Source organism: Oncorhynchus masou, chromosome 21, assembly GCF_036934945.1.
Source record: "Oncorhynchus masou masou isolate Uvic2021 chromosome 21, UVic_Omas_1.1, whole genome shotgun sequence".
Classification (NCBI taxonomy): domain Eukaryota; kingdom Metazoa; phylum Chordata; class Actinopteri; order Salmoniformes; family Salmonidae; genus Oncorhynchus; species Oncorhynchus masou.
The window spans coordinates 48,907,402-48,928,760 of NC_088232.1; the positions used below are offsets into that span (position 1 = coordinate 48,907,402).

Genomic DNA, 21,359 nt, shown 5'->3' on the forward strand with positions numbered 1-21,359 from the left:
GTTTTGGCAAGTTGGTTAGGACATCTACTGTGTGCATGACACAAGTCATTTTTCCAACAATTGTTTACAGACAGATTATTTCACTTATAATTCACTGTATCACATCCTTGGAAGCAATTTCCAAAAGCCTGAAGGTACCACGTCCATCTGTACAAGCAATAGTACGCAAGTATAAACACCATGTGATCACGCAGCCATCATACTGCTCAGGAAGGAGACGCGCTCTGTCTCCTAGAGATGAACGTACTTTGGTGCGCAAACTGCAAATCAATCCCAGAACAACATCAAAGGACATTGTGAAGATGCTGGAGGAAACAGGTACAAAAGTATCTATATCCACAGTAAAATGAGTCCTATATCGACATAACCTGAAAGGCCACTCAGCAAGGAAGAAGCCACTTCTCCAAAACCGCCATAAAAAAGCCAGACTACGGTTTGCAACTGCACATGGGGACAGAGATCATACTTTTTGGAGAAATTTGCTCTGGTCTGATGAAACAAAAATATAACTGTTTGGCCATAATGACCATCGTTATGTTTGGAGGAAAAAGGTGGGAGGCTTGCAAGCCGAAGAACACCATCCCAACTGTGAAGCACGGGGGTGGCAGCATCATCATCTGCGTCATCTATACGTTGTTACTAGGTAAAGCCCCACCTTATCTCAGCTGACTGGTCACCATAGAAGCACCCACCTGTAGCACGCGATCCAGCAGGTATATTTCACTTGTCACCCCCAAAGCCAATTCCTCCTTCGGCCGCCGTTCCTTCCAGTTCTCTGCTGCCAATGACTGGAACGAACTGCAAAAATCACTGAAGCTGAAGACTCATATCTCCCTCACTAGCTTTAAGCACCAGCTGTTAGAGCAGCTCACAGATCACTGCACCTGTACATAGTCAATCTGTAAATAGCCCATCCAACTACCTCATCACCAGATCATTTATGTTATTTATTTTGCTCTTTTGCACCTCACAACTTGCACACTCATCTTCTGCACATCTATCACTCCAGTGTTTTACTGTAATCATTTCCCCACTATGGCCTATTTATTGCCTCATCCCCCTTATCCTACCTCACACACTGTAAATAGACTTTCTCTATTGTATTATTGACTGTATGTTTGTTTATTCCATGTGTAACTCTGTTGTTTGTGTCGCACTGCTTTGCTTTATAATGGCCAGGTTGCAGTTGTAAATGAGAACTTGTTCTCAACTACCCTACCTGGTTAAATAAAGGTGAAATAAAAATAAAATCATGTTGTGGGGGTGCTTTGCTACAGGAGGGACTGGTGCACTTTGCAAAATAGATGGCACCATGAGGAGGAAAATTGTTTACATGTTTTGTTACACCTACAGTGCCTTGCGAAAGTATTCGGCCCCCTTGAACTTTGCGACCTTTTGCCTCATTTCAGGCTTCAAACATAAAGAGATAAAACTGTATTTTTTTGTGAAGAATCAACAACAAGTGGGACACAATCATGAAGGGGAACGACATTTATTGGATATTTCAAACTTTTTTAACAAATCAAAAACTGAAAAATTGGGCGTGCAAAATTATTCAGCCCCTTTACTTTCAGTGCAGCAAACTCTCTCCAGAAGTTCAGTGAGGATCTCTGAATGATCCAATGTTGACCTAAATGACTAATGATGATAAATACAATCCACCTGTGTGTAATCAAGTCTCCGTATAAATGCACCTGCACTGTGATAGTCTCAGAGGTCCGTTAAAAGCGCAGAGAGCATCATGAAGAACAAGGAACAAACCAGGCAGGTCCGAGATACTGTTGTGAAGAAGTTTAAAGCCGGATTTGGATAGAAAAAGATTTCCCAAGCTTTAAACATCCCAAGGAGCACTGTGCAAGCGATAATATTGAAATGGAAAGAGTATCAGACCACTGCAAATCTACCAAGACCTGGCCGTCCCTCTAAACTTTCAGCTCATACAAGGAGAAGACTGATCAGAGATGCAGCCAAGAGGCCCATGATCACTCTGGATTAACTGCAGAGATCTACAGCTGAGGTGGGAGACTCTGTCCATAGGACAACAATCAGTCATATTGCACAAATCTGGCCTTTATGGAAGAGTGGCAAGAAGAAAGCCATTTCTTAAAGATATCCATAAAAAGTGTCGTTTAAAGTTTGCCACAAGCCACCTGGGAGACACACCAAACATGTGGAAGAAGGTGCTCTGGTCAGATGAAACCAAAATTGAACTTTTTGGCAACAATGCAAAACGTTATGTTTGGCGTAAAAGCAACACAGCTCATCACCCTGAACACACCATACCCACTGTCAAACATGGTGGTGGCAGCATCATGGTTTGGGCCTGCTTTTCTTCAGCAGGGACAGGGAAGATGGAGCCAAATACAGGACCATTCTGGAAGAAAACCTGATGGAGTAATCGCAGCAAAAGGTGGCACTACAAAGTATTAACTTAAGGGGGCTGAATAATTTTGCACGCCCAATTTTTCAGTTTTTGATTTGTTGAAAAAGTTTGAAATATCCAATAAATGTTGTTCCACTTCATGATTGTGTCCCACTTGTTGTTGATTCTTCACAAAAAAATACAGTTTTATATCTTTATGTTTGAAGCCTGAAATGTGGCAGAAAGTCGCAAAGTTCAAGGGGGCCGAATACTTTCGCAAGGCACTGTATTAGAGAGCTGCTCTTTGTCTACATCCATTCAGCCTTAGCCCCACCCATCTCTTTAAGGTTTCACATGTGAGGGCCATGTGGTTAACACAGCATATATCAAATCAAATCTAAGTGTATTTGTCACATGGTACAGTGAAGTGGTTACTTGCATAGTAGCAATATCAAAAACAGGAAGTGTCCAGATAAATATTTCATAATTATTAGATGGCGCTTACCCAGACACACTTGTCGAAATTGATGGGTCATGTGAATGAAACGCTTTAACCACCCCACAGCCACATCTAGCTAAGTGGATGGGTCACTATTGTCTGGACATGTACACATGTTCATGAAATACAATATATGGAAATAATCACCCCCAGACACACCTGGCTAATTTGATGGGTCATGTAATAATCCAGCCTAAGTTTAGTCTTCTGTTTAGACATGTAACAAGCTACCTAAACAATGAACTGGAATAATCCCAACTCATACTACTACCAATACAAACATTATCTTAGCTGTAGTATGAATCTGCATGTAGCTAAAGCTAACAAACTAGGTTTAATGTTAGCTAGCTAACATTAGGCTATAACTAGCAATGCAAATGGATTTCTGATTTGAATAACATTACTACACAGATCACACACGTAACGTTAGCTAGCGAGCCAGCAAGCTAGCGTTTGCTAGCTAACTAACAGTACGCTTTAACTTGCAATGAAAATGATTTGACAAAATTAGAAACATTTCTAAAAATGTAGCTAGATTCTTACCCATATACATGGATGAATACTACACAGCTGACTGGAACCATTTTAACTCGGTTTAGTTCGTAGCTACATCTTGTTTGGCCAGCGTTGTGTCAAGTCACGCCGGTTCACACGGACCGTGGCGTGTGCAGAAAGTAGCCCATCACTTTTCCCAACTGATCTGTCGATAGCGCCTGCTAAATTCAGGGCATCTACATTGTTGAGAAAAGCAGCAACACTTTTGTAGTTCTCGATGGCTAACGTTATATCTTTCACAAACGATGCAGTAGAAAGGACTGTCAACACATACTGAACAGCTAACGTTACAGACAGAAGCATGCTACATGGCAGACCAATCCAAACTCATCTCCTGGCATGTCCAGCCCATCCATTATCTTAGCCAATCATGGCTAGCAGGAAGGTTCCTGTCTTTTTCCATGGTTAAACCAACTATGCTCGTAATTTAACAATTTTATTTGTATTTATGGATGGAGTACAAGTTTCTTATTAAGGCACATAAAAGTTCACATGTTCCAGAAGGCATTTCTGCCAAAAAAAAACATTTTCGTAAATAAATGTTTCCGTTCAAATGGCTCTCCTGTGAAGTAGTGACGTGCGACATATGTCTAGTTTCCTGAAACTAGTCACATATTCACTCCTGTCAAAATAGTTTCCCCTTGTGGGATAAATTAAGTATTCTGAATTGAATTGAAAGAACAGGCTTAAACCAATGTACATTTTCCCCATGTGACATGCTGTTATCCAAAACAGAGGAAAATGGCGGACAATCTGTCATATGCATTTAGATAACACTTTTTTTTACATCAGCCGATGTTACAAAGTGCTATACAGAAGCCTAGCCTAAAACCCCAACACGTTGACGTACTGTATATGAATGAGAATAAACCTACATAGACACGACCCAACACGTGGAGCTAATCATTCAGTAGTTCCCCTCCCTGCCTTGAGATAAGAGAGAGGGAGGGGATGGCAGGGTGCCATGTTCTTGGGTGGTAGGGTTTATATGATACACTAGCCTTGTAAGAGCAGAACTGGAGGAGGACTTAACTGCACCAAGCTTTCATGTGTATGGTGTATATTTAAGGACATGTCCTTTTTCCCTGGGTGGTAGGGTTTATATGATCTATGAGCCCTGTAAGATCTGAGGTGGAGGAGGACTTGACTGACTTTACTGCACCAAGCTTTCATTTTAATGGACATGTCTTGTGGAAGTCCTAAAATGGGCACCGTACATCTGTAGTCCAACTGACTGCTTAACAGGATGTATCTCCGCAAGAGTAACAAGAATACAGTCATTCCATCTGAATCGCATTTTGATTTGGTAATGCACACATTCTGAGCCCACAAATAAAATCATACAAATTGTGGTGCACTGGGACATATGGATTGAATCACAAGTCGATCATAGCCATCCCATGGAATGTGACTCACTGGGAAACTGGAACAACATTATAGGATCCCTAGGAACCAATACAGGTTTTTGTTGTTTCAAGGTTTTAAATCAGAACGTGTGTGTCTGTGTGACTCATTGACTCACTCCCTCTCTCCCTCTTCCTCTTTCTCCCTCTCTCCCTCCCTCGCTCCCTTCCTGTCTTCCAGGTCCAGAATCTGAACAATATAATCTCCTTTCCCTTGGAGAATGTCTTGAAGAGTGAGCTTAGAGACAGCAGACTGGTGAGTAACCCTACTGTAGTGTACACTACATAGTGGAACACTTCTGTCTCCTCTACTGTGTCTGTACAGTCAACTAGACAATAAGAGATATGTCTAGGGCACAGCAGTCTAAAGGGCACAGCTGTCTAAGGCACTGCATCTCAGTGTTGCGGCGTCACTACAGCCTGGGGTTTGATCCCAGGCTATGTCACAACTGGCTGTGACCGGGAGTTCCATAGGGCGGCTCACAATTGGCCCAGTGTCGTCCGGGTTAGGGAAGGGTTTGGCCAGGGGAGCTTTACTTGGCTCATTGCGCTCTAGCGACTCCTTGTGGCGGGCCGGTTACCTACAGGCTGACTCTGGTTGTCAGTTGAGCGGTGTTTACTCCGACACATTGGTTCAGCTGGCTTCCGGGTTAACCGCGCGAGTGTTAAGAAGCGCGGCTTGGAGGGTCATGTTTTGGAGGACGCATGACTCGACCTTTGCCTCTCCCGAGCCAAAGGCTACAGGTACTAGGGCCTGTTCAGCCCAACTGAACTGATCTATCGTTCTTCCGTCTTCTCTTCTTTAGGAGTTGAAGAAACAGTTGGAGAAGAGCTGGAAGGACTATGACATCAAAGTGTGAGTTGATATCATTCTACCAAAGTGATTATGAGGGAAATCGTCTTCCATATGGTTTGTGGTGCCTCTCAGAAAGATGAAAATAGAGTGTTACTGTACACCCATCCAGTCATGTTCTGGTTTTAAGTCAATGTAATATAAGAATGGGGTTTCACCTCAACTCTCCCTTATCCTTTCTCCTACTTCCTCAGGTGAAATAGTTGGAAGGATGGAGTGTGTTACAGGAATATGATGTTTAAAATGGCCAAGATTAGGCCAGTAAATACCTGTAAATCCACCCGTATCTCTTTCTATCATTCACACACAGACATGCACACACTCACACCTCATCCCAAGACAATTCTACAGATATCTAATGCACTGTCCTTTCACTCCTCAGCATCTGTGTCCACGAATGTTGACGTTTAGTCCGTTTCCATTTAACAATGCTCTTTTCTTTCATTGAACGGTATCAATAAATATGCTTTACAGTCTAAAGTCCTCTACCTCTCTCTACCTCTCTCTCTGTCTCCCTCTCTTCTCTCTACCTCTCCCTCGGTCTCCCTCTGTCTCTGTCTCTCTCTCTCTCTCTCTCTCTCTCTCTCTCTCTCTCTCTCTCTGTCCCTCTCTCTGTCCCTCTCTCTGTCCCTCTCTCTGTCCCTCTCTCTCTCTCTCTCTCTCTCTTCTCTCTCTCTCTCTGTCCCTCTCTCTGTCCCTCTCTCTGTCCCTCTCTCTGTCCCTCTCTCTGTCCCTCTCTCTGTCTCTCTCTCTCTCTGTCTGTTTGTCTGTCTGTCTCTCTCTGTCTCTCTGTCTGTCTCTCTCTCTGTCTCTCTCTCTGTCTCTCTGTCTGTCTCGGTCTCTCTCTCTGTCGCTCTCTGTCTCTCTCTCACTCTGTCTCTGTCTCTCTCTACCTCTCTCTCTCAGTGGGAAGTTGGAGAAGGAGAGGAGGGAGAAGAGCCGTCAGCCGGGCCTGATCAGGATGGAGGGATCCGACGTGACGGAGGACATGGAACGTGAGAGGAGGACCTTCCAGCTGCAGATGTGTGAGGTGAGGACACAGAGCCAGGACGGACACACACGTAGTAGGATAAAGTTGCCCATAGACACTGTTCTAAAGTCTTGGTAATAGTGGTGGTAAAACCACTACTGTGAACATAGCTAATACCAGTACTAACACTGATAATACCACTACTAACACTTCTAATACAACACCATTACTACCACTAACACGGCTAATGCCGCTAACACCACTGATACCGCTAACACCACTGATACCGCTAACACCACTGATACCGCTAACACCACTGATACCGCTAACACCACTAATACCGCTAACACCGCTAACACCACTGATACCGCTAACACCACTGATACCGCTAACACCACTGATACCGCTAACACCGCTAACACCACTGCTACCGCTAACACCACTGCTACCGCTAACACCACTGCTACCGCTAACACCACTGATACCGCTAACACCACTAACACCACTGCTACCCCTAACGCCGCTAACGCCACTGCTACCGCTAATGCCACTACTACCGCTAACGCCACTACTGACGCCGCTAACACCACTAACGCCGCTAACACCACTACTAACACAACTACCACTACTACCACTAACACCACTACTACCACAAACACCACAAACACCACTACTACTACCGCAAACGGCGCTAATGCCACTTATTCCACTAATACTTACGGGTAGGTTTGGGGGATGGGAATCTGATTCTAGATCTGTGCATATGGACAATTTCTCCCCTGAATGGCACAGATCGTGTCAAGGTGGGAGAGGAAGCCAGACCCAGACTAGACTGTGAAATGTAAAATGTGCAGCACAGATTGGAAATGGAACTGAAACCAATGCTAAGCTCAGTTAAAGTTCAAGTCCACAGTTACACTTTACAAGCATAGGGGAATTTACTCTTCAGTTGGACTCTCTCTGTGAGGCCAGCTGCTGAGATGGGTGGAGGAGTAGAGGAGGAGAATTCCCTCTCTTCTCCGTGGCCCTTGTCTGGGTCATGTTCGTTATGGCACACAACAGAAAACATTTGAAAACATGCAACTGAAAACGAAAATAATTTTTTGGGATAAGTCGAGGTTGAACATCCCTTCCACTGGGCACAAAACGTCAGTTCAACGTCTAGTTTTGATTTACATTTGGTTGAGTCGTCACCATGTCATTGGATTGAGCATAAACATTGGGTAAAAAAACCAGTCTTAACGTTGATTTACTTTTTGCAAATCCAATCTGTTTTCAACGTTGATTCAACATCATCACACTGATTTTGTTTTGATTGAAATGATGTGGAAATGAAATGAAATGATGTTGATTCTACCAGTTTTTGCCCAGTGGGCTGTTTCAGTCCATTTTGCCCCATTTTGTGCATCATGAACATGACCCTGCACAGCCGCAGACAGACAGCTTTAAACAAGGCTTTATGGAGCAGAGACACAGTAGACCGCAGTCATTCCTTCCCAAAGCAGCAGAGAGCTTTAAACAAGGCTTTATGGAGCAGAGACACAGTAGACGGCAGTCATTCCTTCCCAAAGCAGCAGAGAGCTTTAAACAAGGCTTTATGGAGCAGAGACACAGTAGACGGCAGTCATTCCTTCCCAAAGCAGCAGAGAGCTTTAAACAAGGCTTTATGGAGCAGAGACACAGTAGACGGCAGTCATTCCTTCCCAAAGCAGCAGAGAGCTTTAAACAAGGCTTTATGGAGCAGAGACACAGTAGACGGCAGTCATTCCTTCCCAAAGCAGCAGAGAGCTTTAAACAAGGCTTTATGGAGCAGAGACACAGTAGACGGCAGTCATTCCTTCCCAAAGCAGCACAGAGCTCCTACAGCTGGCTCTCACCAAGGTATTCTCCTTTTAAAGCAACATTTAAAACCCTTCAAACAGTTAAAAGATGGATCAGGGTAAAAACACACCCTGATAAATATATCACTAGCCACTTTAAACAATGCTACCTAATATAATGTTTACATACCCTACATTATTCATCTCATGTGTATACGTATATACTGTACTCTATATCATCTACTGCATCCTTATGTAATACATGTATCACTAGCCACTTTAACTATGCCACTTTGTTTACATACTCATCTCATATGTATATACTGTACTCGATACCATCTACTGTATCTTGCCTATGCTGCTCTGTACCATCACTCATTCATATATCTTTATGTACATATTCTTTATCCCCTTACACTGTGTATAAGAAATTAGTTTTGGAATTGTTAGTTAGATTACTTGTTGGTTATTACTGCATTGTCGGAACTAGAAGCACAAGCATTTCGCTACACTCGCATTAACATCTGCTAACCATGTGTATGTGACAAATAAAATTTGATTTGATTTGATTTCTATGCTGTGTCATGTTTCGGCTATGTCCCGAGAAGCATATTGTTTATGGCACAAGAGACTTGTTCATATGAAAGGTCCAGCATTTTTCCTGCCCATGTGTCCTGACCAAGAAAAACTCTGGGCCCAAGTTACAGGCTACAACTAAGACCAGGAGTTTTTCCTGAACAGACAGTACATTTCTCCTACCGTGATTTAATGAGTGACTGGTTGAATCACTAAAATGATACCCAACGGTTTATAACCAGGGTGACCGTTTCTGAACCTGAAACCAGCTCTGTAACCATGGTTACTAATCCAGTACTACGTCCTCTGGTTTTTCCAGTATCTACTGAAGATCCAGGAGCTGAGGGTACGTCAGGGTCCAGACCTGCTCCAGAGTCTCATCAAGTACTTCCAGGCCCAGCTCAAGTAAGTTCTCCTTTTATGCTTTAATGCCCCTTTTTCACGCTACTGAGCCAAGCCGAGCTGTACTGCACTGGCCTGGTTATAGTCGAAAAGAAAACGTTTTAGGAAAATGTCATATCAAAGACAGTACGGTTCTGGTTGGTCCTATAGAGTGAATCGAAAGAGTACTCATTTGGCCTTATGGGAAGCGTAAGGCTTTCATATCTCCCAGCTACTACTCATAGTAACAGCACCAAGATCTTACCACAGGAATGTTACTGTGGTTTCTGGTGTCAAATGTTGTGGCTGTTTGGTTTTGGCTTCCTTTTACTAGGTATTGCCACTTGCTACTTAACAATTTGGTTGCGTATGTTATATGTGTTCTACGTGTGTGTGTGTTTGTTTGGGCTTGTGTACCTGAGTGTTATGGTCGACATCCACCAATGACTCAGTATTGTTGTATCATCTCAGTTTCTTCCAGGACGGCTTGAAAGCTGCCGAGAACCTTAGTCCCTTTGTGGAGAAGCTGGCTACATCGGTGCACATGGTAGTAACAACCGATATGTTTTGTTTTGTCTGTCTGTCTGTCTACCTGCCTACCTACCTGTCTGACACACACACACACACACACACACACACACACACACACACACACACACACACACACACTAACTACCAACTCCAACTGGTCCTTAGTCATCAGCTGCTACTGAAGTCCTGTACAGACACTAACAGATTATGCATCGCAGACTCCTAAACCTCAACCTCATCTCTCCTCATCTGTCCTCCCAGACTTTCCCAACCCACGGTCTGTCCACTATTTGATGCAATTCCTATAACTGCCCCTTCATTCCCGAAAGGGAAACCAAAATTATTCATCAATTTTATTGGAAGTACGGGCCCTTACGCTATAATCGCCTAGACAGGTTTTACAAGCCAGACAAAGCTTACATTTTCCTGCCCATATCCCCCAACTGCCAAACCAGGAGACTATCACTCGGTACCGGTTATAGTTGTCAAGGTTACATGGCAGTGGTGTGGAAGTATTTAATGGTGTGGTGTGGTTATGCTGAGCCTGGTCCACTTTAAATCAAATCAAATGTATTTATATAGCCCTTTGTGCATCAGCTGATATTTCAAAGTGCTGAACAGAAACCCAGCCTAAAACCCCAAACATTAAGCCATGCAGGTGTAGAAGCACAGTGGCTAAGAAAAACTCCCTAGTAAGTCCAAAAAATAGGAAGAAACCTAGAGAGGAACCAGTCTATGAGGGGTGGCCAGTCCTCTTCTGGCTGTGCCGGGTGGAGATTATAACAGAACATGGCCGATGTTGAAATGTTCATGAATGACCAGCATGGTCAAATAATAATAATCACAGTAGTTGTTGAGGGTGCAACAGGTCAGCACCTCAGAAGTAAATGTCAGTTGGTTTTTCATAGCCGATCATTAAGAGTATCTCTACCGCTCCTGCTGTCTCTAGAGAGTTGAAAACAGCAGGTCTGGGACAGGTAGCATGTCCGGTGAACAGGTTAGGGTTCCATAGAACAGTTGAAACTGGAGCAGCAGCTTAAATGACATGGTGGGGTGGTTATGTTGAGCCTGGTAAACCTTAAATGACATGTTGTGGTGGTTATGTTGAGCCTGGTCCACCTTAAATGACATGCTGTGGTGGTTATGCTGAGCCTAGTCCACCTGAAATGACATGGTGTGGTGGTTATGCTGAGCCTGGTCCACCTTAAATGACATGGTGTGGTGGTTATGCTGAGCCTGGTCCACCTTAAATGACATGGTGTGGTGGTTATGCTGAGCCTGGTCCACCTTAAATGACATGGTGTGGTGGTTATGCTGAGCCTGGTCCACCTTAAATGACATGGTGTGGTGGTTATGCTGAGCCTGGTCGGGCACTCTGTTTCTTAGGTTCAAGGAAGAATTATGGAAAAGAAACCTGTTGGGACTTTTTCACGGTTCACCTAAACGTTTTTGTGTTGTTATCCTGTTTGATTTGGCAAGACAGCACAAATTGATATGGGACCAGGCTAAGATGGGGACCCAGAAACCCAAAGACTGTTCTACGATGCTCTGTTACACTTTATTTTGCAACATTATGCAAAGCTTGGTTTAATTGCTGTCCACACCCATTGATTGGGAACATATCAGCAAAGCTACCCATCCCAGTTGGTGCTGTCAAAAGCTAGTGCACGCCACGTACACCAGCAACTCCCTCCAAATGCTCCCAATATATTAGCCAAATCAGTGTCTGTTTATATATTAGCTACAGTAGATTGCATTCAGCTAGCAAGCTGATCTGTCGTGTGTGTGTGTGTGTGGTGTGTGTGTGTGTGGTGTGTGTGTGTGGTGTGTGGTGTGTGTGTGTGTGTGTGGTGTGTGTGTGGTGTGTGTGTGTGTGTGTGTGTGTGTGTGTGGTGTGTGTGTGTGTGTGTGTGTGTGTGTGTGTGTGTGTGTGTGTGTGTGTGGTGTGTGTGTGTGTGTGTGTGTGTGTGTGGTGTGTGTGTGGTGTGTGTGTGTGTGTGTGTGTGTGTGTGTGTAGGTGCGTCAGGACCAGGATGAAGAGGTGAGGCAGCTCTCTCAGCTACGAGACTCCCTAAGACTGCTGCTACAGATGGAGGGGAAGGAGGTACTGTTCATTAGGCACCAAATGGAAGAAACAGAGAGGGGAACTACCTGGGCTTGTCCAATAAGAAGTGTTCATTTTCCTTGGGAAAATGCTTTAAACATTTTCCATTACTTGCCCTAATGAACACAACCCTGGTCGGTGGTTAAACATTTTTTTTTAAACGGGTATCTTTTCAACTAAACATAATCAATGTATTTTGTAATAAAGTATTTTTCTCTCGTTTTGTCCCAGGAGTACCTGACCAGAAAGAACTCTGGTAACGGCTACAGCATCCACCAGCCTCAAGGCAACAAGAAGTACGGTACGGAGAAGTCAGGCTTCCTACAGAAGAGGAGTGACGGGTGAGTCTGACTGGAGATTGGGGAAAATACTGATATATATATATATTGACCGTGTACTGAAAACACACAAGGCTCCACTTCCAGCATTACCCCCAATAGGAGGATTCTGTTAGCCTGTGTAACGGAGATTAGAACGTGCTGTGAGCTCACTTCACAGCCAGCTTGAAATGTTGCCAATGGTGCTATCGAATTGGATCCTTTTCTATAGCTCAACTGGTTTTTATGTTGTCAAGCGGGCATCACGTGTCGGTGAGACAGAGGACCGTGGTTCAAGCCCAGTCAGGCGAGTTTAAGGGAGGCAGCGCTATATGATAAGCGAGCACACATTGGATTTGGCAAGACGGCATAAACCAAACCGGAATTAGGCTAGGATTCCACAGGCTGTTTTATGGTTGTGACGAGTACAGGTACGGACGAGATTAACCATTGAACTACCACGGAAGTTTGGACTTGATGATGAGTCGGAGTCAGATATCTCTTAGACTTTTCCAAGTAAAAATCGGCCTGAGCAGGGTTAGGGTTAAGATTAGGCCTCAGCAGGGTTAAGATTAGGCCTCAGCAGGGTTAGGGTTAAGATTAGGCCTCAGCAGGGTTAAGGTTAAGATTAGGCCTCAGCAGGGTTAAGATTAGGCCTCAGCAGGGTTAAGGTTAAGATTAGGCCTCAGCAGGGTTAAGGTTAAGATTAGGCCTCAGCAAGGTTAGGCCTCAGCAGGGTTAGGCCTCAGCAGGGTTAGGCCTCAGCAGGGTTAAGGTTAGGCCTCAGCAGGGTTAAGGTTAGGCCTCAGCAGGGTTAGGCCTCAGCAGGGTTAAGGTTAGGCCTCAGCAGGGTTAAGGTTAGGCCTCAGCAGGGTTAAGGTTAGGCCTCAGCAGGGTTAGGCCTCAGCAGGGTTAGGCCTCAGCAGGGTTAAGGTTAGGCCTCAGCAGGGTTAAGGTTAGGCCTCAGCAGGGTTAAGGTTAGGCCTCAGCAGGGTTAGGGTTAGGCCTCAGCAGGGTTAAGGTTAGGCCTCAGCAGGGTTAGGGTTAGGCCTCAGCAGGGTTAAGGTTAGGCCTCAGCAGGGTTAAGGTTAGGCCTCAGCAGGGTTAAGGTTAGGCCTCAGCAGGGTTAAGGTTAGGCCTCAGCAGGGTTAGGCCTCAGCAGGGTTAAGGTTAGGCCTCAGCAGGGTTAAGGTTAGGCCTCAGCAGGGTTAAGGTTAGGCCTCAGCAGGGTTAAGGTTAGGCCTCAGCAGGGTTAAGGTTAGGCCTCAGCAGGGTTAAGGTTAGGCCTCAGCAGGGTTAAGGTTAGGCCTCAGCAGGGTTAAGGTTAGGCCTCAGCAGGGTTAAGGTTAGGCCTCAGCAGGGTTAGGGTCTGTAGCAGGGTGGAGCGTGACATTATGGAGAGGCTGGGAGGGAGGGGTGGGGGCACAGTGCTATGTCTGCCCCAGCTGGTCTTCATTATTCTGGGGTTTGGATCCTGGCGAAGAGGCCTGGCTGGATGAGTGGATCCAGCTACTCCAGCTAACCCATGTCATGCAGAGAGAAAGAGAGGAGAGAGAAAGAGAGTGAAAGAAAAGGGAGAGCGATAGGAGAGAAAGGGAAAGAGATTAAAGAGAGAGGAGAAAGAAAGAGAGAGAGAGGGGGATAGGAGAGAGAGAAAGGGAAAGAGAGTAAAGAGAGAGAGGGGGGTAGGAGAGAGAGAATGGGAAAGAGTAAAGAGAGAGGAGAAAGAAGAGAGAGAGGGGGATAGGAGAGAGAGAAAGGGAAAGAGTAAAGAGAGAGGAGAAAGAAGAGAGAGAGGGGGAATAGGAGAGAGAGAAAGGGAAAGAGTAAAGAGAGAGAGGGGGGTAGGAGAGAGAGAAAGGGAAAGAGTAAAGAGAGAGGAGAAAGAAGAGAGAGAGGGGTAGCCTGGAAGTCTAAAACAGGCCTATGTCTCCATTCCAGCCCCTCTCTCCCCTGTTCTCTGCTCGTTCTCAGAGCGTTAGATTACAGTGTGATAACATAGGGGGGATGTGAGTCAGTTGGGGAAACAAACTTGTATTCCTAGATATGATGAGTAAGCTTGATGGTACTGTAGATATACAGTAAGTTATACCTGACTTAGAATGTGGTCTGAGTCTCTCCCCCTCTCTCCCTCACTCACTCACTCACTCACTCACTCCCTCACTCACTCACTCACTCACTCACTCCCAAACCATCCCTCCCCTCCCCTCCCATCCCACCTCCCTCCCTCCCTCCCATCCATCCAGGATTAGGAAGGTGTGGCAGAAGAGGAAGTGTGGTGTCAAGTACGGCTGTCTGACCATCTCCCACAGCACGGTGAGACTCTTTTATTTGACATCTCATTCACCTCTCATACCCTGTACCCAATACAGTATATAAACCATACAGTAAAGCTTAGTGCCAAAAGTCATCCTCAAACTAGTGTATACCTTACTACCTGTAACTTTAAATCAGTCGCCATCAGGGCTGACCCCATTTAGTCGACGGGTCGATTGTTTGGTCGATAGGCTGGTAGTCAACTGAGATGTCTTTAGTCGAGCAGAAGCAAAAATTATGAAAAAAATACATTCATGGTGTACAAGACACCTGTCTGATTGGTGCCTGTCTGAGTGGACTGATCAATTGTGGAGGCCGTGGGGATGGAACAGTCCATCACTCTAAGACATGTGCTACTAAAATTGTACATGGTTATATTATGTATGAACAATGGTTCATAAATAAATAAAACATATTATTTTATAACATGCACTTTCTCCCGCGTTGGATAGTGGTGGCCGTCCGTGGTTCTGAAACACCTCAGTGCGCTGTTGAATTGGCTTTTTTTTCCTAGACCATTTTGTATGTGAATAATAGCAAAGTTAACCAGCATATTGGTGTTGAGAATGAGGCGGAAGCAGCAGCAGAGTTAGGAGGTGAGAAAACAGCCCTTGCCTTAATTGTCTAAGAAAAGAGAGGAGAGAGGAAACCACAACTTAATTAAGTCTGTAATTAACAGCCTGATTTTATAAATCAACCATGTACGGTAGCAGTCAAAGTTTGGACACACCTATTCATTCAAGGGTTTTTCTTTATTTATTTTTTTTAATTTTACATTGTAGAATAATAGTGAAGAACTCAAAAATATGAACTAACACATATGGAATCATGTAGAAACCAAAAAAGTGGTCAACAAATCAAAATATGTTATATTTTAGGTTCTTCAAAGTAGCCGCCCTTTGCCTTGATGACAGCTTTGCGCATTCTCTCTACCAGCTTCACCTGGAATGCTTTTCCAACAGTCTTGAAGGAGTTCCCACATATGCTGAGCACTTGTGGCCTGCTTTTTCCGCCACTCTGCGGTCCAACTCATCCCAAAACATCTCAATTGGTTTGAGGTTGGGTGATTGTGGAGACCAGGTAATCTGATGCAGCACTCCATCACTGCTTCTTGTCAAATAACCCTTACATAGCCTGAGGTGTGTTTTGGGTCATTGTCCTGTTGAAAAACAAATTATAGTCTCACTAAGCGCAAACCAGATGGGATGGCGTATCGCTGCAGAATGCTGTGGTAGCCATGCTGGTTATATGTGCCTTGAATTCTAAATAAATCACAGACAGTATCAGCAGCAAAGCACCCCCACACCATCTCACCTCCTCCATGCTTCACTTACAATACTCTGCGTCTCACAAAGACGGCGGTTGGAAACAAAAATCAAAATTTGGACTCATTAGACCAAAGGACAGATTTCCACCGGTCTGATGTCCATTGCTCATTTTGCTCTTGGCCCAAGCAAGTCTCTTCTTCTTATTGGTGTCCTTTAGTAGTGGTTTCTTTGCAGCAATTCGACCATGAAGGCCTGATTTACGCAGTCTCCTCTGAACAGTTGATGTTGAGATGTCTGTTACTTGAACTCTGTGAAGCATTTATTTGGGCTGAAATTTCTGAGGCTGGTTACTCTAATGAACTTATCCTCTGCAGCAGAGGTAACTCTGGGTCTTCGTTTCCTGTGGCGGTCCTCATGAGAGCCAGTTTCATCCTAACGTTTGATGGTTTTTACGACAGCACTTAAAGAAACTTGAAAAGTTCTTAATTTTATGTATTGACTGACCTTCATGTGTTAAAGTAATGATGGACTGTCATTTCTCTTTGTCATTTCTCCCCTACCTTGTCACAACACAACTGATTGGCTCAAACGCTTTAAGGAAAGAAATGTCACTATTTTAACAAGGTAGACCTGTTAATTAATGAATCTGGTTGAGAGAATGCCAAGAGTGCAAAGCTGTCTTCAAGGCAAAGGGTGGATACTTAGAAAAATCTCAAATATATATTTACTTTTTTTGGTTACTACATGATTCCATACATGTTATTTCATAGTTTTGATGTCTTCACTATTTTTCTACAATGTAGAAAATAGTAAAAATAAAGAAAAAACCTTGAATGAGTAGGTGTGTCCAAACTTTTGACAAGTACTGTATATCTACAGAAAGATGACAGATCCTGCTTCTGTTGCCTGTTTGACTGTTTGTGTAATAGCCTACTGATTCCATAAGCACCAAGCCTCATGCAACAATTTCACAAGTGCGGTTGTTTTTAATCTTTGCTGTGCTGAAAATAAAGGCTTGACATTTATTTTCATTAGACCAGCCTCTCTGGTATTATTTATCATTTATTTAGCATTGTTTCAAATTGTCTGTTTTATAATTTTATTTCTAATAATAATAATCCTCCTTTTTCCTTGATTTCCTTATTGCTATCTATTATTATGACCGTCATTATAATAATAAGTAATGTCACTGCCATTAGTAGCCTTTGTATAGCAGCCTTGTGTAACCACCATCGAGCTGGAGGCCTGAGAACGCTTCCTGTTTAGTCTTAATACCGCCACTTACTTAGGCCTATATTTCAATCAGTCGATTGGTCGAAAGAACAGACGACTCTTTGTTGACCAAGATTTTTGTTGGGGACAGCCCAGTCGCCAGGTTGCTGATGCTCTTGAAATGTACTATAGTTAAGCCAGGCTGGACTGGGCTGCCCTAGTAATGCATAGTAATGCAACCCCTTCACTAATTTCACATTTTGTTACGTTACAGCCCTGTTCTAAAATGTATAAAATCTATATATTTTCTGCATCAATTTACACATTACCCCTTAATGACAAAGCAAAAACGCGTTTTTAGAAATTGTAGCAAATTTTCTTTAAAAAAATACCTTATTTACATAAGTAGTCAGACCCTTTGCTATGAGACTCAAAATTGAGTTCAGTTGCATTCTGTTTCCATTGATCATCCTTGAGATGTTTCTACAACTTTTTTTGTCTGTAGAGGTCCGAGACAGGATTGTGTTGAGGCATAGATCTGGGGAAGGGTACCAACACATTTCTGCAGCATTGTAGGTCCCCAAGAACACTGTGGCCTCCACAATTCTTAAATGGAAGAAATTTGGAACCACTAGGACTCTTCCCAGAGCTGGTCACCCGGCCAAACTGAGCAATCGGGGTAGAAGCACGGTGACAAGAACCCGATGGTCACTCTGACAGAGTTCCTCTGTGGAGATGGGAGGAACGTCCAGAAGGATAACCATCTCTGCAGCACTCCACCAATCCAGCCTTTATGGGAGAGGGGCCAGACGGCAGCCACTCCTCAGTAAAAGGCACGACAGCCTGCTTGGAGTTTGCAAAAAGGCATCAAGATTGAACTATTTGGCCTTAATTTGGCCTGAATTTCTGGAGGAAACCAGGCACCGCTAATCACCTGGCCAATACCGTCCCTACGTTTAAGCATGGTGGTGGCAGCATCATGCTGTGGGGATGTTTTTCAGAGACAGGGCCTGGGAGACTAGTCAGGATTGAGGGAAAGATGAACGGAGCAAAGTACAGAGAGATCCTTGATGAAATCCTGCTCCAGGTTCACCTTCCAACAGGACAACGACCCTCAGCACACAGAGAAGACAACGCAGGAGTGGCTTTGGGACAAGTCTCTGAATGTCCTTGAGTGGTCCAGCCAGAGCCCGGATTTGAACCCGATCTAACATCTCTGGAGAGACCTGAAGATAGCTGTGTAGCGACGTTCCCCATCCAACCTGACGGAGCTTGAGAGGATCTCCAGAGAAGAATGGGAGAAACTCCCCAAATACAGGTGTGCCAAGCTTGTTGTGTCCTACCCAAGAAGACTTGAGGCTGTGCTTTAACAAAGTAGTAAGTAAAGGGTCTGAATACTTATGTAAATGTGATATTTATTTGTTATTTTATACATTTTCAAAAATGTATGAACCTCTTTTTGCTTTGTAATTATGGAATACTGAGTGTAGATTGATGAGAAAATAACATATATTTAATACATTTTAGAATAAGGCTGTAACGTAACAAAATGTGGAAAAAGGAAAGGGGTCTGAACACTTCCCGAATGCGTTCTGGAAAAGATGATGTGAAAAGCTAGCATCTGAGCCAGCGTAGTAAAGTTTGGGTCAGCCCTAGGGTGGGAATTGACCCCAGTGTCGTTGGTTCCACAGATCAACCGACCACCGGCGAAGCTCAACCTCCTGACCTGTCAGGTGCGCCCCAACCCCGATGAGAGGAGGACCTTTGACCTGGTCACACGTAGGTTCACCCCTCCTTGACCTCTCACCACTGACCTCTCACCTTTCTCCACATAACTATGGTCTGGGCTGTGTGCAAGTGCATTTGCCTGTGTGTGTGTGTGTGTGTGTGTGTGTGTGTGTGTGTGTGTCTCTGAGCCTGTGTATGTAATGGAAAGACGGTGCAGAGAGACGAGTCTCCCTCAACCGATCCTCTCTCTGTGTCTGTGGATCAGGTTTTCTCCTTGCATGTATCCCTTGGAATGTAGCCTACTGCACTCTCTCTGTCGTCCTCCTCTCTCTCTCCTCTCCTGTCCCTCTAAATTCACACCTATCGTTCCTCTCTCCAGATAATCGGACGTACCATTTCCAAGCCGAGGACGAGCAGGAATGCATGATGTAAGCAGAGCACTGGAATCCCTCCTCTCTTCTATACAAGTATTGTTCTAAATACACTGGAATCCCTCCTTGCTTCTATACAAGCATTGTTCTAAATACACTGGAATCCCTCCTTGTTTCTATACAAGCATTGCTGGAATTCTATACAAGTATTGTTCTAAATACACTGGAATCCCTCCTTGCTTCTATACAAGCATTGTTCTAAATACACTGGAATCCCTCCTTGTTTCTATACAAGCATTGTTCTAAATACACTGGAATCCCTCCTTGTTTCTATACAAGCATTGTTCTAAATACACTGGAATCCCTCCTTGTTTCTATACAAGCATTGTTCCCATAGAATTTTAATGAATAGAATGGGCATCCCCATTCAAGTCAATGGTGGCATAATGGGAGGACTGGCAGCCATTGCGATTGTACCCATAGGAGCAAAGCAGGAAGTAAAAGCAAGTGTACCCATCAATCTGTATGGTGATTTGTTGAATCACCTCAACTGACTACGAAAATATTTCCATTGCATGAGCCACATCACTTAACATAATTTGGATAAACATTCTACATTACCATGGAAATTGTTGCATCATAATACCAGGCAGCTATTGCGAGTGTACCCATGTACCCAGTCAAATTGCCAGGGTTAAAGGTTCCAAGCCCGTTCTATTCATTCAATTTCTATGATTGTTCCAAATACACTGACATCCCTCCTAGATTCTATACAAGCATTGTTCCAGATACACTGGGGTGTAGTAGATAAGGACAGTGACTTTGTCATTTAGAAAGAGAGAGAAATTCCCTTCAAAAATAGGAAAAGATTCCAATATAGTATTTATTTCAGAGAGAGGAACGAATACAAAGTAGATCTTTTTTCAGAAAGAGATTCAATGTTTCTTTCAGAAAGAGAAATAGAAAAAGATACCGAGATATAGGTAGAATGAAAACATACGAACAACACGTGTGCTGTTAAAATTGGCGCCGTGGGGTGAGACAGATGCAGCTTGAGCCCCACCCTCTTCAACATACAGTGCCTATAGAAAGTCCACACCTCTGTGAATTTTTTCTCCTTTGTCATTGCCTCAGAGTTTCATGCATTTAAATAAAGCATGTTTTCCCACTCATCGACACCAGACTTTCAAGGCAATTTTTGTGTGTGTGTGTGTGGGGGGGGGGGGCTGTATTAAAAATACAAAACTGAAACATCACAATTGGATAAGTCTCCACCCACCTGAGTTAATACTTGGTGGAAGCACCTTTGGCAGCAATTACAGCTGTGATTGCCTTTGGGATGGCTTTCTACCAACTTTGCGCACCTAGATTAGGCAATATTTGACCATTCTTTACAAAACTGTACTTTCAAGTTCCTTGGACAGCAATCTTCAAGTCGTGCCACACATTTTCGATTGGATTTAGGTCGGAGCTCTGACTGGGTCACTCAAGGACACTTACCTTTTTATTCCACTGTAGCTTTGGCTGTGCGCTTCAGGTCGTTGTCATGTTGAAAGGTGAACTTCTTTCCCAGTTTCAGCTTTCTTGCAGAGGGCAGTAGGTTTGCTTCAAGGACTTTTATATACATTTCTCGATTCATCTTCTCTTCTATCCTGATAAGTGCCCCAATCCCTTACGATGAGAAACATCCCCATAACATGATGCTGCCACCACTATTTTTTATTTATTTTTATTTCACACTTATTTAACCAGGTAGGCAAGTTGAGAACAAGTTCTCATTTACAATTGCGACCTGGCCAAGATAAAGCAAAGCAGTTTGAGACATACAACACAGAGTTACACATGGAGTAACACAAACATACAGTAGAAAAATAAGTCTATATACAATGTGAGCAAATGAGGTGAGATAAGGGAGGTAAAGGCAAAAAAAGGCCATGGTGGCAAAGTAAATACAATATAGCAAGTAAAACACTGGTATGGTAGATTTGCAGTGGAAGAATGTGCAAAGTAGGGATAGAAATAACGGGGTGCAAAGGAGCAAAATAAATAAATAAATACAGTAGGGGAAGAGGTAGTTGTTTGGGCTAAATTAT

General features: G+C 43.8%; 1 protein-coding gene across 2 annotated transcripts in view; it reads left to right on the plus strand.

The window, feature by feature from the left end:
• LOC135508450 (arf-GAP with SH3 domain, ANK repeat and PH domain-containing protein 3-like) overlaps positions 1–21,359 on the plus strand; it is a 64,419-nt gene that overhangs the window by 18,035 nt on the left and 25,025 nt on the right. For both annotated transcript variants that reach the window (XM_064928638.1, XM_064928639.1), the window contains exons 4-13: positions 5,001–5,075; positions 5,626–5,675; positions 6,579–6,702; positions 9,358–9,443; positions 9,891–9,966; positions 11,968–12,054; positions 12,286–12,395; positions 14,618–14,687; positions 18,859–18,946; positions 19,275–19,323. In XM_064928638.1, coding sequence (XP_064784710.1) covers positions 5,001–5,075; positions 5,626–5,675; positions 6,579–6,702; positions 9,358–9,443; positions 9,891–9,966; positions 11,968–12,054; positions 12,286–12,395; positions 14,618–14,687; positions 18,859–18,946; positions 19,275–19,323 — 815 coding nt within the window. The remainder of the gene's footprint in view (positions 1–5,000; positions 5,076–5,625; positions 5,676–6,578; positions 6,703–9,357; positions 9,444–9,890; positions 9,967–11,967; positions 12,055–12,285; positions 12,396–14,617; positions 14,688–18,858; positions 18,947–19,274; positions 19,324–21,359) is intronic.